We start from the raw sequence: 26,195 nt of genomic DNA, 5'->3' as shown, positions 1-26,195 counted from the left end.
CACAACAATGCTGGGAGCAGTCAAGGCTTTGGGACCCAGATTCAAATTCAGCTCCCACTGTTCTCAAAATGTATGGTCCTGAGCGCCTCGACCCCAAATGCTATGGGAACAAGCTGCTCCTGCAGGTGCTGCGAGATACAAGTGATGGACATAAGAGCCTTGTGTCCTGTCTCCCCCGCCCCCCGCCCCTTCGTGGTTGCAGAGGAGGGTCTGAGCCATTGCCAGGAGACCATTTTTGTCTTGGTTTCTGTTTATTCAATACAGGCCCATCGTCCAGCCCTTGAGGCTAACCCAGGAACAAATAAATATAGTCTGCCAGGGTGTGCATTTGGACTCTGGGGGGCCGGCCCAGTATGCTGGCCCCAGGCTCCTAGTCCCTGCGGGCTGGCACCACCGAGGTGCTCACAGGGACAGGTCCTGTGCTCTGCCTGCTGCAGCCCTTCTCTTTTTCTGTCCAAGGCCCAGCTCTCCCTCCAGCTGGGAGATGGAAAGGAAAGACGAGGGGCCAGAGTCCAGGTCCCAGGCTGCAGCCTGGGTTCACTGCGAGGACAGAGGAGCAGGGAGGCAGGCGCCCCGAGGCAGCAGGCCTTTATGCGCCACTACATGCCTTCGCTGTCCTACAGTGGCCCCGCCCCACTCCCGCTGCAGTCCTCCCGCTACCCTGCCCCCCAGGTCCACTTGAGGGAGCACTCAGGAGTCACACCAGCTTCCGCCCTTGTCCATGGGTCCAGTGGCCCCACGTGCATCCTTGGACACTTCCCTAGCTGCCCCATCCTCCTCATCCTCATCCTCATCCTCTCCGTCAGTGAAGCCACCCTGGTTAGGGCCGTAAGCTAGAGTTGTGTGTGCCAGGTCCACCTCAATGGGGAACACGTCGGCGTCCCGCAGCACCGCATAGCAGTCATTATAGTATTTGGACATGGTGGACACAAAGCGCTGTAGCTGGAAGACGATGTCCTGGACTGGGGCAGAAGGTGAGCAGACAGGCCTAGTGGCTATGGCTGCCCCTCTTAGGAGCTGGCCTGGCCTTCCTGCTGGGACACCTCCTAGGTCCTAGGCCCTAGGCAGGGTGGAAAGGGGCACAGCCAAAGACTTCCTGGCCCTGCCTAGCTGGCCAGTTCGTCCTCCAAACTCCTAGCTCAGAAAAGAGAAGGATTCCTGGGCGAGTGGACTATGACCCCGACCCAGCCAGGCTCTAGGTGGACTCCTGCCAGGGCCTGGTCCTGGGACCTCAGGGAGAATACCCTCTGGGTCTCATCTCTGCTATAGGGAGGGAATGGTACCCACCCTGGGGCTAGGTGCCAGGAAAGGACCAACTAGGGTGGCATGCAGCCCTCACCGTGCTTCTGGTCCAGCAGCTCCATCTTCTCCAGCACATCTTTGCGCATCTGGGAGAAGCGGGCTCGAGCCTCCTGGCGGCAGCGCAGGATCAGGCGGTACTCATAGTTGCCTGTGCTCACGCGGTATAGCGGTTCTCCTAGGGCCTGGAGCAGGCAAGCTTGTCAGCGCCCTTGGGTGGACCTGGGCCTCCCAGGGACAGATGGGCTGGAAGGCTGCAGGGCTGGCCCAGCTCACAGCTGCACCACATGGGCTTTCAGGTGCCCGTGATGGTAAGAAGCTCAAAGCAGTAACTTTGGAGGGAGAAAAATCAACCACAGAAACACGAACACAGCTCACATGAAATAATGACTATTGGTCAAAAGATGGACCCTGACTGCACACAAATCACAAATTAGAAACCACCACCAGGGCCTGGAGAGCTGCTCCGCAGTAAAGAGCACTTGCTGCTCTTGCAGAAAGGCCTGGGTTCAGTTCCCAGTACCCACACCATAGCTCCTAACTATAGCTTTAGGTCCAGCACCCTCTTCAACCTCCACAACACCAGCCATGCACATGTGGCGTGCACACAGATCAAAAACCAGGCACCAGGAGGCAAAATGCATAAAAATACAAAAAACACCAACTTTAAAAAAAAAAAAAAATCAAAGCATAGCTCAGAAGTGAAATAACCAACAGTTTCCTATAGGAACCTCATAAACTTGGGGTACTTGGCCTTGGCGAGTTACCTCATGGCAAACTAGCTGGTACTCCAAGCCAGAGGAACCGGCAGAATGGGCTGACAGCCCCAAACTTTAGGAACTAGAATCCAACTAAGACTCTAGGACGCCCGACATACCCAATACCTCTGGCAGACCCAGGGCCTTCTGAAGGCAGCAGGGAGAGTGTGGGCACCCCAAGCCTTCCCGATACCACCTTGGGCCCCTTCGGCACTCACAATGCAGCTGTATTCCTCATCGTCCATCTCCTTCACCTTTAGACAGTAGGACTGTATGGGACAGGATGGGAGGCCAGGAAGTCAGTGGCCAAACTTCCTGCTCTCCCACCCTCATGTTTCCAGCTCCCCCTGCCAGGCCTTCCTACGCCCTCAGGTCACCTGGGAACCTGGCCACACCAAGAGAGCAGTAGCCATATAAGCCACATGGCTCTGGACCACCTGGGAAAGGCTGGAAGCAGGCACGGATGAAGGCTCAGGCAAAGGGCAGCAGGGGTACGAGGCACTCCTCTGGGAGGGTACAAAGGCCTGAAGGCTTGAGATATCCAAGAGCAACCAATTTGAAGTCTTGGGAGATGTTCTGGAAATTGGGGTATGGCTCAGTGGTCAGCGCTTGCCTGGCATGCACACGTATGGCTTCTATCTTCAGAATAAAAAATACCCAAAACCAACCCTGCAAAACACTGTGAGTGGTGCTGGTGAGGCAGGAGAGCTTGAGAGGGCTTTCAAGACATGCTGTGCACAGGCCTAGCCAAGCCTCTAACAAGTGTTGCTACACAAAGCCCGAACACGTAGCATTACTTTCCTAGCTCCTTTGACCATCAGACTATCATCTATGACTCCAAACAGCCCTAACTTATCCTGACCCTAGACAGAGCTGCTGCTAAAGGTGACAAGCCCCAAGGAGGAGAAACGGGTGCTCTCCTGCTCTCCAGGCAGCTCGGAGCTCCTTGGTGTGGGAATTCACTCTCGGCTGCTCCTGATTCTCTAGTCAGGCCTCAATGCCGAATTCCTGAGGCAGCTGCCGCGGCAGCCGACACTGCGGCCCACTCACCAGGTATTCGAACTTCACATCCAGGTACTTCCTGATGGTGAGGCGTGTGTCAGGGATGGCTTTATGGAGGTACGTGTTCAGGTCCGTCAGCATCTGGGAGGTTGGATGACAAATGGCACTGATGTGTCATCCCAAAAGCAGCAGAATAGTGCTCAAACCCATCTTTTTTTTTTTTTTTTTTGGTTTTCCAAGACAGTGCTTCTCTGTGTAGCCTTGGCTGCGCTGGACTCACTTTGTAGATCAGGCCTGCCTCTGCCTCCCAACTGCTGGGATTAAAGACGTGTGCCACCATGCCTGGCTCAAACGGATCTTGAGGTCAACAGGGACCTGGGGAGGCACGGTGACTGATGGATGGGTGGCCACAGAGGTGACCAAGAGTATGTCTGCACCTGACTCCAGCCCAGAACCCCTCCTGTGCTAAGGTGATGCTCCTGCCTGGCCAGTGGGGGTGTGCTGTACTTGGAGGGACCCACCGGTTTGATGGTTTTCAGTAGCCGAATTCCAAACTTCTCAATGCTGCGGTGTGCATCAGCAAACTTCACGAATGCCTCACTTGCTGCTGGCTGCGGCTCCCGCACCCCAATCACTGAGAACACGTCCCCAAAGGCTGCATGATAAGTTTGCCTTGAAGCCCCTACTTGGTCCATAATGGAGAAACCAGGGGCTTGCTGGTGGCAGGACAGAGGCCTGACCGGCAGAGAACCAAGGTCTTTTGGGGTCTACATCCAAAGGGGATACCGCTCCAAGTGGCCTGGACCATTCTCCCAAAGGAGCTGCATCTGCATTCTAGGCTTACACTCCCATGGAAGCTACTACCCTCTGTTCCTCCAAGAGACTAGACAAAAAGCTGAGTGGACCTGCGGTGCTCATGCAAGTCAAGAGCAGAGCACTAGGCTGAGAATCCAGATACCTGGGCCCACTTCCTGTCTGGCCTTCCTTTCCTGGCCTGTAAATGGGGTTGTCTCTCTCCTGCCCACTATGGGACTGAAAAGAGACCAAACTGAAAAGAAGCCATGTGCACTGTAAGCAGCATCCTTGTACGGCCAGCTGGACCAGGTACTCCAAGGTCACTGCCACAGGCTGGAGGTCAGGGCTAGGCGTTGCCCTTGGTGTGGGGATGAGAAGGGCCCAGAGAAGAAGCTAGCAACACCTCAGCGCTAGATGCTACTGAGCCCTGAGGGACAGGGGTTTGCAGGGCCACATGGCATGTCTGGGGATGCCATTACCCCGGTGCGTCTGTGACAGCTCATAAAAGGCCCGTAGGAGATTCTTGGTGTGCTCCGTCATCCCTGTAGGAAGAGAGCCAAGTGACAGAAGACAGAGACCCAAGTCGGGGATCCTATTGGCCCCTCAGCCTTGCAGCCTAAGGTTCCCCCTGGGCATTAGGTCCATAGGCTTTTCCCCAAGGCCTGAGGATGAAGGCTGAGTTGGCCTCTCTGTGGCCCAATGTGACAGGTAGCTAGGAATATGTGTGATACAGTCTCTTAGGGGCTCTCTGAGAGTGTAGAAATTTGGAGGGGCACCTGACACAGTTACCATTCCCAAAAGTTTGTGGGTAGCTTCCCTGCCCCATGGCCACTCTCTAAGACAGGGCTCCCAGGGCATGCCAGCAGCAGGCACCTCTTGGCCAAGACTCCTACCTACCTTTATACAGCTCGGCAGTGCGTTCTAGTTCCTCCAGCCGCTTTACCAACCCATCTGTTGAGAGCAAGAACAAGGGCATCTGTGGGCTCAGCGAGCTAAGGCCGGGCAAGAGCCCTTCCGAGGCCAGGTGGGAGAGAAGAGGGCACAAAGGCTCTAGCCAGTCTGAGCATGGCAAACATGGCTCTGGCAGGCCTTGCCCTTCCCCTATTCCCTCTGCCTTGCTACAAACCATTAGACTGCATCCCTAAAGCTAGACACCAAGGTCTATTCCCTCAATGGACCACTTCCTCCCCTGAGGCTGACTAACAAGATCTAGCTATCAAAGTATGGAAGTCTAACAACCAAAAACTCCCTTTGGCTTACCTAATTAACATGCCCAATCAAATCAAGGCAACGCATCCTAACATGGGGGTGGGGTGGGGCGGAGGAGTTTCCTTTTCCCCTTATAAGCTGACACTTGTCTCCAGACCTCATCTGTCTCTCTATCAAGAGGAAAACTGTTTCTTTCCCCCCTTCCTTGTTCCTTTTCCCTTGGCCACTATCTCCTGTCTTTGTTTTTGTATTTGTTTTGTTTTGTTTTTTGAGACAGGGTAGCCTTGGTTGGTCTGGACTCCTTGTAGACCAGGCTGGCCTCAAACTCACAGAGATCTGCCTATCTCTGCCTCCCGGGATTAAAGGTGTGCACCACCACGCCCAGCCTGTCTTTGTTTTTAATTCTCTTTGTCCTTTATTTATGGGGCAAATATGTTTTCTTTGTGCTGAGAACTTGGTCTTGGGGTGTCTTGTGCTGAATACTGGCCTCTTCAGGGTAGGCCCCTGAGGACTAGCCTCTGCCCAGAACAGGAGGTCTAGGGAGGAGGCTGGGCCTGAGGGTTTACTCATCAACACCCCAGCACACTAGAGGGTTAAGTAAGAGACAGGCAGACATGGCTAAGAACCCTTGTCAGGAGCCTCTCTCTAGCTACCGCTGGCTGGGCCAATCCAGGGGCTGATGTGAATTCCAGTATAGGGTTTTCCCAAAGTCATGGGTGTCTTAAAGTGGGTTTTCCCTAGGCCAGACCCAAGGGTGGCTTCTCAAGGCACCAGAAGGCAAACCCTGGGTCAGCAGCCAAAATTTCCCACACAGCAGTTAGATGGGAGGAAGAAGGCTGCTGGATCATGGCCAGGGCTGGCTGTGACAGCTGCACGGGACTGGAGTGGGGTAGAGAGAGAAGAAATTCAAGAAGGTTTGGAGGAAAGGCTCACAGTAGAAGAACTTGGTGATCATAGCCATGGGCAATAGGTATTGGTTGGCTTAATACCTACTTCTCCAGGTCTGAAACATTACATTCTACAAAGAAGCTCCTTAAACAGGAAAGTATACAACCTAAAACAGCTTCAGGAAGTCCCTGAAACTGACCAGATTCACTTGACTCCTGGCTGTCAGAGAACACATACGATGAAAGCTGAGAGTCCCTCTCAGACTGAGCTAAGCTTCAGAAGACAGAAACCAGACCAGCTGCCTGGAAGAGGCTTAAGTCGCTTGGAAAGGACACTCTCCAACCTTCTGAGCTGCCTGAAGGCTGTGCAGTGTGCCCCAGGTGCTGGGTGGTCTTGGTGGTACAGCTGTCTCTGAGTCAGTTCTGCTCCTGTAAGTAACCCTCATTCATGTTCCAGTAATTCCAGTAAAACTCACTAGACTTGGGTAGTATCTGTACTATGGTCTGTAGCGGCCTCCCTGAAGGGACTCTACCTAGCCCAAGCATGGCAAACATGGCTCTGGCAGGCCTTGCCCTACCCCTATTCCCTCTGCCTTGGACAAACTGTTCGATTACATCCCTAAAGCTAGCCACCAAGGTCCATTCCCTCATTTGGCCACTTCCTCCCCTGAGGCTGACTACCAAGGTCCAGCTATCAAAGTATGGAAGTCCGGCAACCAAAAGATCCACCCCCCCTTGGCTACTCTAATTAACCAGTCCAATCAAAACTAAACACTTGGTGCTCCAAGTCCAGCAGAGGAGCTCCCTAACTCTGGATACGCCCCTACCTGTGGGGATGAAGCACACACACCTCTCATGAGAACACCTGCAGCCACGCTGAGTCACTGCAGTGAGCCCTGACGAGCCCTGCCCCTTCTCCAGCCTACACCTTGGGGCCAGGGACCACGCTGTCTATTCTACAGAGAAAGCTGAGGGCTGCATGGTGGGACAACTGCCTACGTCACACAGCCAGACTCCTCATCTAAGCAGAGTCCAGCTCTCCTAGCTTTGTTGTGGAGTTGCAGGCGGGGTCTTTTAAGCAGGACAGGAGAGACATGACACAGGCAGAGGCTTTTCTCGGGTAGGAAAGCTGGCTGTGAAGAGCTGGGGCGGGGTGGGGGGAGTGGGGGTTAGATGGACACCTCTGAGGTCTTCAGGAGGCTGTGGTGGCCCATAGCCTGTAGGTCCTGGCTCCCTGGAACATGAACACGTGGCCAGCAGACACAGTTGTTTTTAGCTGGGTCATGGGACATCATGGCAGCTTCACTTTTAGAAATCCTATTTACAGCTAGGGAAATTGCAAGGTTCAAGGGAAACAACAACCAGTTCTAATTTCATCTCAATGCACGGTGACTACAGTAACAAGGATTTATAGGCACCACAGCGCTGGAAATAGCAGCCGACACTTTGTACCCTATTTGGAACAAGCTCAGGCCCCACCCCCACCCTCACAGCCAATAAAGACTGTGCTCAGCTGAGCCCACAGTTTATATGGGTATTTTTATCTTCTCGTGTATATGCACAGCACTGCTATTTATAAGCATAGGCTGGCGATGGCAGGAGCAGGACCACGGGTTCCATGGGCCTCCTGGGGAGACATCCAGTTCATGTGTCTGAGTGTGCGTAAAGGGCTGCACGTGGCTTCTCTGAGCACACGCAGAAGAAGTGGAGACAAGAGCGCCAGCGCCACCTCCTGGTCAAGGGCAGGGCTGAGGTGGACGGCACAGGAGCAGGACTGTGCAGGCAGCATGCAGGCTCGCAGCATCCAAGCTGGAAGGGAGCACCTATTCTCTCTCGTCTGTGTCACCCCGCACCCCAGGGAATACAGGGGAATGACTTGGCTATCCACACTGAGGCAGGTGGACGCTATCAGGTCAGCTTGATGGACAGCTGGGCCAGTGGGTGGAAGGACAGCTTACCGTTGCACAGGATGGCACGGCTTAGGCCCAGGGCGTCAGCTGTGCCTGAACTCATGTTCTCCACCAGCCGGTGCTTGACCTTCTTCAACACTGGAGGGCAGGAGAGAAAGGGCCAATGACTGTACTGCTGGCTGGGCCATCTAGGCCCTGAGCCCTATCACAACTGCCTCACTGGGTGCGCCGATGCATAGACAAGCACTAACCTAGGGCTGGTGCTTGGAGCAGTTAGAAAGCAGGGGCTCTCAAGCAGTCTATCCTAGGCCACTTGTCCTATTCACCCCCCACTCAGAGGCACTGGACAGGTAAACATGGGGTGCTCAGCACAAGGGCTGAGACCTGTTATCTGCTACTGGAGTCAGTGAGAGCCCAGAGCTTGTGCATGCTAAGCACAGTGGACAGGCCAGAGAAGGCCTTGACCAGTCTCTCCTCCACCCAGCAGGCGGGTTCTCAGGCTGGTTTTGGCAGAGCGGTAGGGCACCCTTAGTTGCCACTGGCTGGTCACTGCATGTAACCAGCTAAGGTCTTAGAACAAGTCCTGGGCTCAATAACAAGAATGTAAGACTGGACATAACAGCACAACCTTTAATCCCAGCACTGGGGAGGCAGAGGTAGGGGGATCTTTGAGTTCAATGCCAGCTTGGTCTACAGAGTGAGTTCCAGGACAGCCAGGGCTGCATAGAGAAACACTGGTGAACTCATTTGCCCTTAACCTCTATTCTAGAGGGCTGTGGCCTGTAGTGAATGTCAATTTATCTGGGTATTCTGCCAGGAGACTGCCAAGCCTCTGTGCCTCACACTTCGCCATGTGGCTGATGCAGAGGAGCTGGCAGCTGACGATCGCTGTCTCAAGGCTTCTACAGAAGTGAGGCCCCGCCCTTCTAGCCACAGACAACTTGCCCAATAATACACTGTGCTGGTTTGAATAGGTACGGCCCCCAAAGACTCATGTGTGTGAATGCTCGGCCCATGGACAGTGGCACTACTAGAAGGTGTGGCCTTGTTGAAGAAAGTGTGTCCCTGCAGGAGTATGCTTGGAGGTCTCTTATGCTCCGCCCACTGTGGCACACAGTCGTCCTCTGCTGCCTGTGCATCAAGATGAAGCACTCTCAGCTCCTCGAGCACCATGTCTGCCTAGGCTCTGCCACGCTTCCCACGATAATGATAATGGAATAAAACTCTGGAACTATAAGCCAGCCCAATTAAATATGTTCCTGTATAAGAGCTGCCTTGGTTGGTGCTGGAGAGATGGCTCGGTGGTTAAGAGCACTGGCCACTCTTCCAGAGGACCTGTGTCCAATTCCCAGCACCCTTGTGACAGCTCACAGTTGTCTATAACTCCAGTTCCAGGAGATCTCACACCCTCACACAGACATACATGCAGGCAAAATACCAATGTACATAAAAGAAAAATGAATAAATAACTAAAACAAAGAGTTGCCTTGGTCATAGTGTCTCTTCACAGCAATAAAACCCTAACTAAGGCATACACCGAAAGGTCCAGTTTGCACCTTATGTCTTCCTGGAAGTACCCCCAGGAGAGGCCATGGTGGAGAAGGATTCAAAGCAGGCACGACTCACACATCAAGGTCTGGCAATGCAGAGTGTAAAACACAGGGCAGTGAGAACGCAGGGCCAGGGAACTGTGAATAGCTACACCTGACTCCTCCTAGCCTTTTGGATCAGCTTGGACAGAAAAAGCCAGAGCCCATGGCACATGGCTGCTCTGGCCTGGCTTACCGATGTCCAGGGACATGCCCTGCTTAGGGTCCGCCTGCAGCTTGTTGTAATGGATGGTCACCTCCCCCTGCAAGAGCAGCACAGACAATCAGGACAGTGGCTCCCTAGCTCCAGACCCTCCCAGAGACTACTTTCTACACGTTTGGCACTAGAACACCAACCAGGAGGGGAGCAAGGCTTCTCTGGGATCCCAGTCCAGCAGGAGAGGTGGGGCAACTTGGGGATTCACTTAGACCCATGTTCTAGTAACTGCTCATGTGCCCATGGGAGGCGATCACGGTCACGCTAGTCCTTACAATCCTAAGGCCTTTGAGATCGAGACTGACTCTGCTCATATCAAAGTTACACCCGCAGCACAGATGAAATGAGCCAATTCGGTCAGTCAGGGGTAGGGTGTGAAGGGCTCCCTTGGGACTGACATGGCCCTGAGCTCTGAGTCCCTCCTTGGTCTGCCTGGTGCCTAAAGGGGCACTAGAAGTGGCTACAGAGGTAACCCTGTCCTCCGTGTGGACCAAGTCATACCAGGATGACTTGGGAACATGACAAGGATGTGACAGAGGAAGACAGTGGTGCCTGTCTGAGTGGGAGCAGGATGGGGATAGCGGAGGCTGGAGAGACGGCTCAGCAGCACTTGCTGCTCCTGACAGGGTTCAGTTCTCAGCACCCACATGGTGCTCTCAACCACCTGTAACTCCAGTGCCAGCGGATCTGACACCCTATTCTGACCTCTGAAGGCAGCAAGTATGCATGTGGTGCACGTACATACTTGCAGCCACAGTGCACATGAAGGCAATAAAATACATATGAAGGGGAGCAGGGGCTAGTCCTGGAGCCTTGAAGGACGGACACTGGCCCAGCTGGGTTCAGAGCCCTAGGCCCAAGTCCGCACAGGCTGGACCCACCCTTGACTCTCAGACTATCCTCTGGCTCTGCGCTCCCTCACACAGCTCACTCACCAGCTTTCCCAAGGGTCTCCAGTGGCTGAGCTGCTGGAGACAGCAAAAAGGCTATGCTTGTTTGTGAGTGACAAGGACACAGCAGAACATCTGGGCTGGGGAACGAGCAGGTGGGCTGCATCTGGACTGGAAATGTCTGAGCTCAGCATTCTCTGTAGCCTGAAGTCCCTAGGGAACTTGGGAAGCAGCCCCTCCAATAAAACTCTAGGGCAAACATGGCCCAGCTGTGGTCACTAGAGCCCACTGACCCAGTGAAGTCACTGTTGACAGCTAGCTGCCTCTGCAACCCCAACCAGGGACATCACAGCCTGTCTGAGTGCTTAATACCTTTGTGAGCTCAGAGGAGCTCAGGGTTAAGTCCCCAAAATACTTAGCATTTAATGAGAGTCCAGGGGGTCCAGGAGACTGGAGCTGGCCCCTCATACTGCTATACAAGAACAGACAGTGTACCCTAAGTCTGGTAGGCCCTGGCAGCCTGAGTGGCTCAGCAGGAACTGGAGCAATGTCCAGCTGCTCCCACAGCGGTCTTACCTTCACCTCCTGAATCATCTTCGCCACCTCTACCTTGGTTTTTCCTTTGATTGACCTGCCATTGACCCCAGTGATCTCATCACCAGCCGCCACCGTGCCGTCCAAGGCTGCAGGTGTGTTGTCAAATACCTGCAGATGTGTAGGAAGTGGGGGACAATGGGGTGGAACTCGGGACCTGGGCAGGCTGTCCCTCTACCTTAACCAGTACCAGCAATCGCAAGAGTAAAAGTCCCCGTTCTGGGGAAGGGGACAGAAAACAGACTGTGACTCTCCACAGGTGATACGTTTCTAATAGCAAATACAGTGGCCCTCAGAGCTCTCAAACCTGTCCCTCCACTGTCACCACCTCTCTGGTTTTCCAACAATGCTTCTTAACAATTCCAGCACCTACTTTGGTTTCCAGAGAACAGCCCAAGGCTGCTCTAAGCAGGGCCTATGCCTGTGCGCCCTTTCTCCAGGCTCCTTCAACCTGTGCTCACTGGCTGTGAGGTGGCGTTGCTGTTGTAAATGAGTGGTTTAGTGATAACAGCAAGGAGACAGCTGGTCATGAAGCACACACAGACATCGAGCACCCAGACAAAGATGCAGGGGCACACATAGACATGGGATGCACACACAGATGCAGGGGGCACACACAGACATGGGGTTACACACACAGATGCAGGGGGAACACACAGACATGTGATTCACACACAGATGCAGTGGGCACACACAGACATGGGATGTACCCACAGATGCAGGGGAAACACACAGACATGGGATTCACACAAAGATGCAGGGGGCACACACAGACATGGGATTACACACACAGATGCAGGGGGAACACACAGACATGGGATTCACATACACATGCAGGGGGCACACACAGACATGGGATTCACACAAAGATGCAGGGGGCACACACAGACATGTGATTCACACACAGATGCAGTGGGCACACACAGACGTGGGGTTACACACACAGATGCAGTGGGCACACACAGACGTGGGATTATACACAGATGCAGGGGGCACACACAGACATGGGATTCACACACAGATGCAGGGGGCACACACAGACATGGGATTACACACAGATGCAGGGGAAACACACAGACATGGGATTCACACAAAGATGCAAGGGGCACACACAGACATGGGATTACACACAGATGCAGGGGGCACACACAGACATGGGATTACACACAGATTCAGAGGGCACACACAGACATGGGATTACACACAGATTCAGAGGGCACATACAGACATGGGATTCACATACAGATGCAGGGGCACACACAGACATGGGGGGGTTCACACACAGATGCAGAGGCCTCATACAAATGGAGCAGTGCAAACTGGACCTGACAGAACTACCAAAACACCAACCTGACCAGTAGCTGTTCTGCTCCTTCAGCTGGTTTTTGAGATGAGGGTCTTACTTTATAGCCCAGGTTGGCTTTGAACTAGCAAACTTCCTGCCTCAGCCTCCCAATAAGAGGGAGATGCGCCACCATGCCTGACTCTGCGTTACCTTTAGTTTCTTTTTTTGTTTGTTTTCAAGACAGGGTTTCCCTGTGTAGCCTTGGCTGTCCTGGACTTGCTTTGTAGACCTCACTGTAGAACTCACAGCGATCCGCCTGCCTCTGCCTCCCGAGTGCTGGGGTTAAAGGTGTGCGCCAGACTATACTTACAGGGATCATTTCTATAGTTCCTTACCTTTAGTTTCTAAATTTTCTAAAAAAGCCTAGTCTAAAGGATACTTCATAATGTTTATTTACAATGTTTCAAGGGAAAATGAAGTTACTGAGGCAAACATCACTGTTCAGATCACAACAAGTGCTCCAAGCAGTGAGGAGACAATGGCAACTGTGGGACGCTGCTGATGCAGCAGGTGGGGCTGCTGAATGACAGAAGCAGATGGGGGACTCCAGTGGTGGCTGGTCCTGACGGTCACGTGAGCAGATGGAGCTCGGTGAAGCACCTCTTGGGCACGTCAGTGAGGATGTTTCCTGAGGGATGGATTGAGTGGAAAAGCCTGCCCTGAACGTGGCAGCACCACCCTACGTGCCTGGATAGCAGGAGAGGGCTAGGAGAAAGGCTAGTGTAGGTCTCACTGCTCTCAGGCCACTGGGGTGCGAGTGCTGCTCTGCTCCTGCCAGAAAATGTGACGGAACCAAATGAGTGCTTCCTCCCTAAGTTTCCTGAAGGGTATCTGTGACTACAATGACCAAGCCCAGCACAACCCAGGTACTAGCGCGGTGAGGTCACTGCCATGACTGAGCATGACCTTAAGCTTGGTTTGCAGGAGGAATTGAGAAAAGTGGAAGGTACAGCCGGGCGTGGTGGTGGCGCACGCCTTTAATCCCAGCACTCGGGAGACAGAGGCAGGCAGATCACTGTGAGTTCGAGGCCAGCCTGGACTACAAAGTGAGTCCAGGACAGTCAAGGCTACACAGAGAAAAACAAAACAAAACAAAACAACAACAAAAAAGTGGAAGGTACAAGCTAGAGAAGACCAGATATGGTGAGCTTACTCTAGTGGAGGCCTGGTGGAGTTCAGCAACAGACTGCCAGCAGCCACGCAGAGAGTGAAGACTGCTCAGACGTCAGACTACAGGCAGATCATACTGCATTCTGGGAAAGAATTTATCCACGTTTGTTCTGTGCCCTGAGACATTGTAGGCTAAGCCTCGGGTGGCAGACAGACTGCCCTGTGCAGGTGGAGTCTTTCAAGTATAAACCGCTAACTGCAGAGCAGAAGGTTTGGAAAATGTGTTTGCCCAAAAATAAACTGGAGTTAAGCTGAGGCCCTGTAAGCGCGGCACTTAAAAGACTCTCTTGTTGGGGGCTGGAGAGATGGCTCAGTGGTTAAGAGTACTGTCTGCTCTTCCAAAGGACCCGGGTTCAATTCCCAGCCATCACATGACAGCTCACAACTGTCTGTAATTCCAGTTCCATTGGCTCCACCCTCACACCAATGCACATAAAATAAAATTAAATAATTTAAAAAAAAAAAAAAAGACTCTCTTGTTAAGCTGGGTGTGGTATATACATCTTTAATCCAAGCACTGAGGCAGAGGCAGGTGAGTATCTGTGACCAGACCAGCTAGAGCTACACAGAGAGCTGTCTCAAAAATTAATTAAAATAAAACTAAAAAGAGATTATGCCATTGAAAAGTTGGGAAAATAGGAAAGGTGACATCTTTTTTGTTTTGTTTTGTTTTTTGTGAGACGGGGTTTCTCTATATAGCCTTGGCTGTCCTGGACTCACTTTGTAGACCAGGCTGGGCTCGAACTCACAGCCATCTGCCTGCCTCTGCCTCCCAAGTGCTGGGATTAAAGGCATGTGCCACCACGCATGGCTGAAAGGTGACATCTTAATTATTGGCCAGACCCCATCTGTGCTGGCTAGTTTTATGTCACTTTGACACAAGCTAGAGTTATCTGAAAAGAAGGAACCTCAACTGAGAAAATGCTTCCAGAAGACTGGGAAAGCCTGTAGGGCAGTGGTCTCTGCTTGTGGGTCGCAACCCCTTTTGGGGGGTTCACAAAGCAGATATTCACATTAAGATTTATAACAGTGGCAAAAGTATAGTTATGAAGTACCAACAAAATAATTTTGTGGTTGAGGGCCACCACAACATGAGGAACTGTATAAAAGGGCCACAGCATTAGGAAGGTTGAGAACATTGCTGTAGGGCATTTTCTTAATCATTGATAGACGTGGGAGGGCTCAGATCACTGTGGGTGGTGCCACCCCACGGGCTGGTGGTCCTGCATTCTATAAGAAAGGCTGAAGCCGGGCGTGGTGGCGCACGCCTTTAATCCCAGCACTTGGGAGGCAGAGGCTGGCAGATCTCTGTGAGTTCGAGCCCAGCCTGGTCTACAAAGTGAGTCCAGGACGGCCAAGGCTACAAAGAGAAACCATGTCTTGAAAAACAAAACAACAACAACAAAAAAGGCTAAGCAAGCTATGAGAAACAGGCCAGTAAGCAGCATCCTCCATGGCCTCTACATCAGCTACTGCCTCCAGGTTCCTGCTGTTTGAGTTTTGTTTTTTTAAAGATTTATTATTTTGTGTATATGAGTACTCTATATGCATGTGCACCTGCAGGCCAGAAGAGGGCATCAGATCACGTTATAAATGGCTGTGAGCCACCATCTGGTTGCTGGGAATTGAACTGAGGTCCTCTGGAAGAGCAGCCAGTGCTCTTAACCTCTGAGCCATCTCTCCAGCCCTGGTGATTGAGTTCTTATTCTGACTGTTTAGTGGTGAACAGTGAAGAAATGTATGCCTAATACCTCACTAAGTCGCTTTGGTCATGGTGTTTCTTTTCCTTTTTTTTTTGGTTTTTTTGAGACAGGGTTTCTCTGTATAGCTTTGCGTGTCCTGGACTCACTTTGTAGATCAGGCTGGCCTGAAACTCACATCGATCTGCCAGCCTCTGCCTCCTGAGTGCTGGGATTAAAGGCGTGTGCCACCACGCCCGGCTCTTGGTCATGGTGTTTCACCATCCATGAAGTACAAAACAAAGGGTTAACTCATTTGAAAGGTTTTGTTTAAGAAGGAAAGTCAAGACACTCTCCTGGCAAGCATTTCCTAGGGTGGTGTGACCCCTGGATTTGCTATCTGGTGACATCTGCACAATGCTGGGTTTGTAGGTTTTTATACTGCAACAGGGATCCATGGAAGTTTTCAAAGGGAAGCCTGGTCATTGTGACAGGACAGGGATGCCTGCAGGCAAATCCTGAGAGGGTGACTGTAAAATGGTAAGGTCAAGCTAAAGGTGCAATGGAGAGCCCAGATATGAAAGACAACAGAGTATGGACTATCAGCTGAGAACAGTTATGGCAGTAAACAGAGAAGCCCGTGGGCTGTGTGGCAAAGCCATGAGGGGGCTGCCCAAGCCTTGCAGAGCGCACATCATGCCACCATGTGCCACAGATGCCAGCGTAGAGTGGAAGGCACCAATGGTCACCCTGCTGGTCTACTGCATCGCCCTATGCATGTGTGTCTCCCTACTGGAATGGGGTATATGCTGTGGGATTCTCTATTTCAGGAACATGGGGACTTGATTTTTATTCAGGTTTATAGAAGCTCACAGTTAGGTGTTTGCCTTTCATCTCAGAGGAAACTTTGAACTTGGGTTGTTTTGGGTTTTGTTTTTTTCGAGGGTTTGTTTTGTTTTTAAGAACACTATTGAGTTAGGCGTGGTGGCACATGCCTTTAGTCCCAATACTGGGGAAGTAGAGGCAAGCAGATCTCTGAGTTCAAGGCCAGCCTGGTCTACAAAGCAAGCTCAGGGCAGCTAGGGCTATGTTACACAGAGACACCCTATCTCAAAAAACAACAAAGAAAACAAAACAAAGAACAATATTGAAGCCAGATGGTGGTGGTGCACACCTCTAACTCCAGCGCTGGGGAGGCAGACGGATCTCTCTTAGTTTGAGGCTATCCTGGTTTATACAGTGAGCTCCAGGACAGCCAGGGCTACATAGAAAACCCTATCTCGAGACACAAAAAAACCAGCTAATGGTAACTTCAAGGTCAGTTTGGGTTTCGAAAGCCTGGCTCAAAACAAAGCAAGGGTCATCAAGATGGCTTGGAAGGTAATGGCACACCTGACGACCAAAGCTTGATTCCCTGCAACCTACACAGGAGAAAGACAAATCCTACAAGCTGTCCTCTGACTTCCACTCATGTGCCATGGCATGCGTGCTCATGTGCTCAGACACACATACAAAACAGACACGTTAAAAACAGAACCAAGACTATGGGGCTCTTTTAAGAGTTAGCTTATACATCTGGCTACATCAGGCATAGTAAAAATAATGTGAACCTTTCAGGGGCCGGAGTGGATGCTGTGGTTTAAGGTGGGTGTCAAGCTGACAAGATCTTGACAGTCCACTTGATGGGACTAAGAGCACCCTGCTGTCACATGGTGTTCTGGGAACCCAGGGACCAAGTGAGGATTGGGAGAGGCATGTGAATGCAGGCAGCACCATCCCGTAGGCTGGAGCCTGGACAGAATGCCCAGGGAAGGAGAAAGGCAGTCGGTGCAGCGTACACATGCTCCTGTTCTCTGGGTGCCTCTGAGTGACTGCTCAGCCATATGTCCCTGGCACTGACGGACAGAAACCTGTGAAACCAGCAAAGATAAATCTCTCCCATAACTGTTCCCTTCAGGCATCTGGCCACAGGAGTGAACGCTATGGTCCATATTCATGATGAGAAGATGTGACATCAAGATCTGCAGGCATGGCTCAGAGGCTAAGAGCACTGGCTGCTCTTCCAGAGGTCCTGAGTTCAATTCCCAGCAACCACATGGGATCTGATGCCCTCTTCTGGCCTGCAGGAGTACATGCAGACAGAATGCTGTGTGTGTACATAGTAAATAAATCTTAAAAAAAAAAAAAAAGATCTGCAGACTCATTGAGCTCCCTGACAAAAAGCCCAGGGACACTGTTTGTTTGTTTTGGGTTTTGTTGTTGTTGTTGTTTTGAGACAGGGTTTCCCTCTATAGCCTTTGCTGTCCTGGATCTCTCTTTGTAGATCCACCTGCCTCTGCCTCCCAAGTGTGGGATTTAAGGCATGCGCTACCATGTCCAGCTGCCCAGGGACATTTTTATAGGCAAAAAAAGTCTATAAATCTAAATCCTAAGAATCATATTTTAGGATTAAAATATCAAGGAACCTCAAAATACCAAAACAATCTTGAGAAAGAATAATAAAGCTGGGAGACTCACACTTGTTGATTTCAAATCTTCCTACAAAGCTAGAAGCATCCAAACAGTGGAATGCTGGCAGAGGAGCAAGAGATGAAGAGCACACCCCGAGCATCCGGACAGTGACTGGCAGAGGAGCGAGAGATACAGAGCACACCCCACGCAATCAGACAATGAATGGCAGAGGAGTGAGAGATGCAGAGCACACCCCGCGCAACCAGACAGTGACTGGCAGAGGAGCGAGAGATGCAGAACACACCCCGAGAATCCGGACAGTGACTGGCAGAGGAGCGAGAGATGCAGAACACACCCCGAGAATCCGGACAGTGACCGGCAGAGGAGTGAGAGATGCAGAGCACACCCCGCGCAACCAGACAGTGACTGGCAGAGGAGCGAGAGATGCAGAGCACACCCCGTGCAACTAGACAGTGACTGGCAGAGGAGCGAGAGATGCAGAGCACACCCCGTGCAACTGGACAGTGACTGGCAGAGGAGCGAGAGATGCAGAGCACACCCCGAGCATCTGGACAGTGACAGGCAGGACAAAGGTCAGCCTGGAAAGAACAGTACCCACAGGCAGAAACGTGGAAACTTACCTCAAAGGAGGAAAAAGGAAACTACAACATGGTAATTCTAGCCTCCTGCTAAGCAAAATAAACACCCAATTCTACTTACAAGTGCCCTAGATTAGTCAAAGCCACAGGGGCAGAGAGGAGCATGGGAACTGCAGGAGCTGAGGAGAGGGGGGCAGTGAGCTCATGCCCAGTCTGTTTCCCGAGATGATGAGTTCTCAACTGCACAGTGGTGATGGCTGCATCACACTATAGAATAGTTTAAAGCCACCTAAGAATGGTTAAGAATGGTAAATTCTGGGTGTTGTGTTGCACGCCTGTAATCTCAGCACTCAGGGAGATGGAGGCAGTTGAATATTTGTGAGTTCAAGGCCAGCCTGGTTCTGGACAGCCAAGGCTACACAGAGAAACCCTGTCTCGGAAAAAGAAAAAGGTAAGTTCTAGAGATCTAGATATGTGTAGTTGTGACAATTTGAAAACAAAAGAGGCGGTAAGAACCACACAGGGCACGGTGCCATCTAAGAGTCATGTATGAGGGGGGCTGGAGAAATGGCTCAGAGGTTAAGAGCAGTGTCTGCTCCTCCAGGTCCTGAGTTCAATTCCCAGCAACCACATGGTGGCTCACAGCCATCTATAATGAGATCTGATGCCCTCTTCTGGCCTGCAGGTGTACATGTAGACAGAGCACTCATATACATAAAATAAATAAAAATCTTTAAAACAAAAAAAAAAAAGAGTCATGTATGAGAGTCTCGTGACTAGAGAGGCCCAGATGTCCTGACGATGCCACTTTCTCAGGACCTAGCACAGCTGCAACGAAGGCTGTGCCAGCCGCTGTCACCCTACCACCTGAGACGCAGGGATGACCAGTTCCAATAAGACACAAGGCTAATGACAGTGGATAATGGAATGACACCATCAAATTTCTAACCAAGGCCAGAGAGACAGGTACTCAGTAGGTAAAGGGGCTTGCCACCAAGCCTGGTGACCTGAGTTCAAGCTCCCCCAAGACTCACATGGCAGACTCACAATGCACCATGACACAAGAACCCCCGCCATTAAATAAGTAGGCTTTAAAATCTTTATTGATTACTTTTTTTTGCGATAGGGTCTATCTACCTAGTCTAGGTTGTCCTGTAATTCACTATGAAGACCAAGATGACTTTGAACTCATGACCCGCCTGCCTCTGCCTCCTGAGTGCTATAATTAAAGGTGTTGACCACCAAGTCCAGCCTTAAAATATTTAAATAATAGAAATCATGGGTGGAGAGATGGCTCAGTGGTTAAGAGCATTTGTTGCACTTGCAGAGGACTTGAGTTCAGTTTCCCAGCACCTATATAATGGCTCACAACCGGCTGTAACTCCAGTCCCGGGGATCTGATGCCCTTTGCGGACCTCCATGGGCACCAGGCATGCATGAGGTACACAGACGTATGTGCAGGCAAAGCACTCACACACATATATAAATTAATCTAAACGAAATACAAAAACATTTTTTCATCTTTCTAATTTAAATTTATTTCCAAACCTAGTATTAATTTTTAAGGATTGGGATGGCCCCAGGCCTCAGTAGGCACGTACCTACACTGAGCCATCCCAGCCCTTTGACTTTCACTCTTGAACTTGAGATCATGTTAACTTTGAGGAATATGGGGAATGACACTGACAAGAAAGACAAAGAGGCCTCCAGAATGTATCCGTCCATCTGTCCTCCCTCAGGAAGCCAGAGGACACGAGCCATCCAATGGGGACCTAAGGCCAAGAAGAGGTCCTGGGGATGGGACATGAAGAGTAGAAGTCCCCAAGACTTAGACTGAAGACAGAACAGCCTTAATACAGCTGGGAAAGTCTGACTGTGGGAAGTCTACTGAGAAAGCAAGAAGATCACAGAGGGACAGATAGCAGGAAATACCAAAGAAGCAATGCTGAGAAGAAAACCACAGGGTGAGCCCGGCCGCTCACACCTGTAAGCCTCGCACTTAGAGGGAGAAGCTGGTGGATCAGTTGTTCAAGGCCAGCTTTAGCTGCATGGGGAATCTGAGGACAGCCGAGGCTACCTGAGCTCGTCTCAAAAGAAAACAAAAGCAAGAAAAGTCGTCACCAACTCAGGGCTAAGAGTTGGCTCAGCAGCCGGGCATGGTGGCGCACATCTTTAATCCCAGCACTCGGGAGGCAGAGGCAGGCGGATTGCTGTGAGTTCGAGGCCAGCCTGGTCTACAAAGTGAGTCCAGGATGGCCAAAGCTACACAGAGAAACCCTGTCTCGAAAAACCAAAAAAAAAAAAAAAAAAAAAAAAGGAGTTGGCTCAGCACTTAAGGGTACTGGCCGCTCTTCCAGAGGACCTGGGTTCGAATCCCAGCACACACATGGTGGTTCCCAAGTAGGACTATGGTCCCAGGGGATGTGATGCCCTCTTCTGGCCTCCCTAGGCACCCGGCATGCATGTCATGTACAGACATACGTGTAGGTAAAAAACACCCATACACTTAAGAATAATTTTTTTTTTTAAAAAAGGAAGAAAGACACCAGTTCATCAGAAAGTTTAACACAAGTGGTATAGGACAGTGGGGCTGTCCCTTCTTTATCCCCTAAGCCTCCAAAGAGCTGGCGAGGGGGTTGGAAAATGTTTCCTGAACATTACCTGTGGTGCTAATACTGAATTAAGACAGTAGCTGTGATGGGGAGATGGGCTAAGAGGGAGATTTATGGTTTTAGACCATATGGCTTTAGACTATCTCCTGAACTATGAACAAGTAATCAACAAAATAAACAAGGCCCTGGGCATAATGGCCCACGCCTCAAGGCTACACAGAGAAACTTTATCTCAAAACAAACAAGCCAAAAACAAAAAAGGAAACAAAATAGGTGGGCTAGAAAAATGGCTCAGCAGTTAAGTGCATCCTGTTCTTGCAGAAGACCCACGCTAGTTCCCAGCACTCCAATTCCAGACTCACAAATGCCTGTGAGCTCAGCTTCAGAGGGATCTGACAGCTCTGTTCTGCATGGATATCTACACTCAAGTGTGTACACAGTCTCGCTCCTCCCTTCCTCCCCCCTCCTCTCCCTTGACAACCAGGAAAAGTGGGAGCCGGCTCTGACGCAGTGTGAGGGAGGGCAGGGACCACGTTAGCCTTTGTGCACTTGACTTGCTATGCACAACAAGCAAACCCCATCATGTTATGTATGATGCAATGCAAACAAATACGCCCCTCAGGACTGAACAAACAGTGTGGAGGCAAGCAGCATGGAGGACTGGCAGGTACATGGCCAGGAGGGACCTGGGAACGGTCTCCCTCAGAGAAAACCAAATCACCCTCCCAGAGACCCCGTGCCCTATCTGCCCCTAGGGCCTGCTCTATGGGATGTTCCAACAGGGTATAGTCCACAGAAATGTCACTGGCTGAGGCCTCACAACAGGCCTACCCCATTTGTGCACTCAGTGGACAGACAACCAGGGCATGTTCCCCAACAGAAACCATGAATCTGCTTCTCCACTACCTGCTTCACACCTGGGAAAGGCACAGTCACCAGAGAATCATCACAGCTGCCACCCAGGGATGCTCTGCCATTCTGTTGCATTGTCACAAGAACCCAAACACATTTGTGCTTACATATTTTTATTTTCTTGATTTGCTTGGCTTGGTTTCTTTTCACACAGGGTCTCATGTAGGCCAGGACATATTTGCAATATTTAATTAAAAATTTTCCTGTGTAGGTAATGTGAGTGAATGCAATGCGCACCATATGCATGCAGGGGCAGGAGGCTGCCAGAAGAGGGCATCAGATCCCACGGAACTGAGTTGTAGGTGGTTGTGAATGCATCTGGGTGCTGGGAACCAAACTCCAGATAAGAAAGCTGAGGACCAGAGTGGTTAAGAATCCCCGGGGTGCAGGAATATTTACATATGAACGTTAGCTCCTACTTTCTTTTGTTTGCTGAGGCAGGGTCTCAAGTAGCACCCACTGGCCTCAAACTCATCTACTGTGTAGCCCAGCACACCTCTGAACAGCTGATCCTCCTGTCCCCACCTCCCAAGTGCAGGGATTACAGGTGTGTGCTGCCACACCCAGCACGGACATTGTTGGTTCACAGCCTTCCCACTTCGGCTGGCAAGCAGACTCACTGGGGACATTCTGAGTATCTGCCGCACACCAGGCACCAGCCAGCACTACCTTCAGTCAGATACACACGGTGCAAGGCCAACAAGAGTCTCCCAGGTAGAACAAGCAAAGCAAAGAACAGGTGGAGAAGGAAGGGGAGCAGGGACAGGCCCCTTAGAGCGCGGGGCAGTGGTGCCAAAGACCAGACCTCAGAAACAAGCAGGGCTGCTGAGACGGCTCGGCGGGGTGAAGTCTCTGCCAGGCAAGCCTGATAACCTTGGGATCTCTCAATAGAAAATGGACTACTGAGGGTGAGGAATCCTTTCAACTCTGCATATTGAAGACAAAAATGAGCGAACCCATACTCACATATGCACACACCACACACACACACACACACAAATACCAATCATGATTGTTTGTTTGTTTGTTTTTGAGACATGATTTCTCTGTGTAGCCTTGACTGTCCTGGAACCGCCTACCTCTGCCTCCCTGAGTGCTGGGATTACAGGTGTGCACCACCGTGCCTGGCTTCCAATTATAAAATTTTAAAGAAACAAGATTGACCTCTGGCTGTTTACACATGCAGGTGTGTTCATGTTTATGTCTGTGCGCATGTTTGGTGTATGTAGGTCAGTCACTTTATGCACCAGTTACTTTTTTCAGGGGGTGGGGGAGTAGGGGGTTCACGGTGTTTCTCTGTAGCCTAGAATTCACCTATTAGGTTAGACCGGCTGGCCAGTGAAGCCTAGAAATCCACCTGCCTCCACCTCCCCGGCACTACGGTTATAAGAGCACAGGTCACATCGGCATCTTACCCAGGTGCCTGGGATTAAACCCTGCCACTCGAGCTTGCATGGCAAGCGTTTTACCGACTGAGCCATCTCCCGGGCCCTGGAGCTAGTGTTTCCAGAGTGGAGAAATGAACCTCCTTCTATCACGCCCAAGAAAGGAGGTAAAACACTCCACCCATGACCCTGTCCACTCTGATCCCTGACACCCCCCCCCCCACCTCCAAAGTGTGCCTCGTACCTGGACAATATAGAGACAGGGACAGTACTGGGCCCCGCCTCCAATGCTGATCCCGATCAGGTTCTGAGCATCTTTCTGCAGGGTGACCTTTCCAGGCACAGTGGGAATTCCTCTGGAAAGAGATGCGAATGGCAATGACTTCTGAGAAGGAGGACTGGGAGGAGCAGGCTTCCACGCCCAGAAAGGCTCCAACAACCCACACAGAGCTGCCTCTTCCTTCCTCGGCCACAAAGAGCCAGAACATGCTCAGGAGTCAGGCAGCCTTAGGGTCAGTGCCCAGGGCTGCCCAAAACCTGCTGAGACGTCTATCACACACCTCTCCCTCTGCTCCCGTTCCCTTCAGCCGTAAGATGAAATGAGACCTTACAAGGATGTGCACGGGAGGCTCCACCTCCACCCTAGGCCAGAGCAGAAAACTCCAAGGAAACCAACTTGAAGATTGAGCCGGGCTCTATCTTTGTCTCCTTCTAAGGCACACGCGGGACAGGCTGCCCCATTCCTTTTAGAAGAAAGTTAATTCAACTCTCCTCCAGGCATCTTCCAGTTTATGTTGCTCAGTCTCCATCATGTTCACCAGCAACGAGCTTATGGCGTGCGTGTCTTGTGGTGAAAAGGTCAGGTGTCAGCTTGGTTACTGAAGACTGATTTGCTAACAACCAACAGCTGCTCGCCCCTTACCAAAGACTGACTACACATGAGATCGGCTCAATCTGGGAGTGCTTTCTAAGGGTCAGCCAAATCTGATTTTTTGAAGTCTACCTTACTAATCATCTATGCTGGGGAGGAGGGTCTGTTGGTGATATTCCTAGGTAGCCTTTGCAACCTGGCTCTGTTGTCACCTTTGGAATACCTTCCTAGACGACCCCAGTAGGACCCGTTGTGTTGTGGCTGGATTGGGGCCCCCCAATCCGTGATTATCTGTTACCCTGCAACAACCCCCTACAAGTGATGGATTGCTGAAATGGCTGGGCCCATTTCTACTTCCCGACACTGAGAAGTAGAAGTGTGTGGAGCTAGGGCACCCAAGGACACGAGGGAGCTGGGTCCCTCAGCTCCCACGTCTTGGGGAAGAAAATACTCACAATTTGTCCTCCTCGATGTCATAGTCTAAGTCTGCGAACATGGTTCCGAGAGTTGTGGCCAACTGGCTAACTGCCCAGCTCGGGACGGGAATGGGAAACTGGGTCTGAGAGAGAAAAGAACACAGGGCTTCAGGGAACTGAAGTGCCCAGATGTCAGCCCCAAGCTCCCAACCCTCCCCCATCCGGGACAGCGGGCCTCTGGCTCTCCCCTCTGGACTGGGGTGGGGACCCTGAGGCTGGAAGGTGGGGGCAAGTGATTCTTACTTGGTACAGGGGAGGAACCCAGGCCAGGACGTTGGGCTCGAATTCCGGAGCCCACCACACGGTCTCCAGACCCTTGGGAGCCGCTTCAGTCGCTCACCGAGTCGGTCCCACAGCCGGGCCCAGGCCAGGCTGGCACCTGAACCCACCTGCCGTTCCACCTGGCGGCGACCGCGACTGTCGCGTCACTTCCGGTAGGATGCGGAAGTCCCGCCTCTCCCTTTGGGTATTTGCCCCAATTCCTGCAAGCAACACTTCTTTCTCAGCTCCCCGACTCTCTGAACCAGGAAAAAGAACAAGTGTTTGTGGAAGTTTGCCGTTAATGGGAAAAATGGGAAAGGAAGGAAGGGTCTAGACATGCTGTCGGCCCCGGACCCCGCCCTAGCCGTGCCGCCATCTTGGGGAGGGCAGGGCTCTTCCCAGCTTCCTCAGCGACACTCTAGGGACCACTCAGGCCCGGCGGTTGCCGGGGCAACGGAAGCATCTTGGGAACGGCGAAGTTCAGTGAGCTGCAAATCTCAAGACCTACGCTTTCACATTTTCAGTACCGCTACCCGAGGAAAGACTGTGTCTCCCCTACTACAAAGCGTCGAGGCTGGAAGGTTGCCGAAAGATCCCAGTCTCACAAAGAAAGAAATTAAGTATCCGAGAGAGGGAGTAACTTTGTTCAGAGATTTTTACAGTTGGCGTAAGATCCAGATCATGGTCCTGAGACACCTACCGCCAGTCTGGGGTCCTTTGACCATCTGCGCTAAATTCAGAGCCACGAGAGGTATATTCAGTGGGCAGATTTGACTAGCTTTTCTGCACGTACCTCATTTTGCCGACATACATACTATTAGCATTCAGTAAATGTTTCTGAGGTATTTTGGCAAAAGATTCCTTACACCGAACCTCCTAACGTCCCAAGGACCCTGGAGTCCTCTTGAAAATACACCCCCCCCACACCGTTTTCCTGAGGCTCCACAAACACCATCAGTGCTTCCCAGCTGGGGGAGTTCCAATCTTTATCTGCCCCCGCCCCCGACCTCTGCTGCCAATGGTTATGTCAGATGGGTTTACTGGAAGAGAATAGCCATCCTAGGGCCACTTTATCCAGGCTGAGTGGGACCAGTGTCCCTCCACAGCTGGGAGGCAGGGTGTGTAGAAGGTACTGGGGTCCCTGTGTTCATAGATACGCGCTAGGGGGAACTAGGAATGTTAAACGCACAGGGTTGTCAGCTGAAGGATTTTCTGCCCAGAAGTCTGGGAGCTGATGTAGTTCATAACCTGGTGACTTTTGCACTATCCGTGTGGTCAAGACCA

The 26,195-nt window shown here is 51.5% G+C and overlaps 1 protein-coding gene across 2 annotated transcripts; it reads right to left on the bottom strand.

The window, feature by feature from the left end:
• Window positions 1–209: 209 nt before the first annotated feature.
• Window positions 210–25,198, bottom strand: Pick1 (protein interacting with PRKCA 1). Of its 2 annotated transcripts, none has more exons than XM_051159960.1 (13): window positions 25,040–25,198; window positions 24,630–24,733; window positions 23,548–23,659; window positions 11,133–11,261; window positions 9,646–9,712; window positions 7,909–7,998; window positions 4,752–4,805; window positions 4,334–4,396; window positions 3,581–3,714; window positions 3,108–3,200; window positions 2,276–2,326; window positions 1,340–1,484; window positions 210–962 (listed from the first exon to the last, which is right to left on the bottom strand). In XM_051159960.1, exons 2-13 carry the CDS (start codon window positions 24,668–24,670, stop codon window positions 691–693), a joined length of 1,251 nt encoding a protein of 416 aa, XP_051015917.1. In that variant the 5' UTR covers window positions 24,671–24,733; window positions 25,040–25,198; the 3' UTR covers window positions 210–690. The 2 variants fall into 2 exon arrangements, with proteins under 2 accessions (XP_051015917.1, XP_051015916.1); XM_051159959.1 differs by having other exon boundaries at window positions 24,894–25,193.
• Between the last annotated feature and the right edge of the window lie 997 nt (window positions 25,199–26,195).

The sequence above is a fragment of the Acomys russatus genome, chromosome 17 (genome assembly GCF_903995435.1).
Source record: "Acomys russatus chromosome 17, mAcoRus1.1, whole genome shotgun sequence".
NCBI classification, from domain to species: Eukaryota; Metazoa; Chordata; class Mammalia; order Rodentia; family Muridae; genus Acomys; species Acomys russatus.
Note: the sequence above shows the minus strand (reverse complement) of the source record. Positions and strands in the feature narration are given on the sequence as shown.

Excerpts from the sequence above, each read along its gene's own strand:
- Pick1 (XM_051159960.1), bottom strand. The coding sequence starts at position 24,670 with ATGTTCGCAGACTTAGACTATGACATCGAGGAGGACAAATT. Across the intron at positions 9,713-11,132 it reads AGATGATTCAGGAGGTGAAG|GGGGAGGTGACCATCCATTA; the intron begins GTAAGACCGCTG and ends CTGCTCTTGCAG. Across the intron at positions 4,397-4,751 it reads CACTGCCGAGCTGTATAAAG|GGATGACGGAGCACACCAAG; the intron begins GTAGGTAGGAGT and ends CTCTTCCTACAG.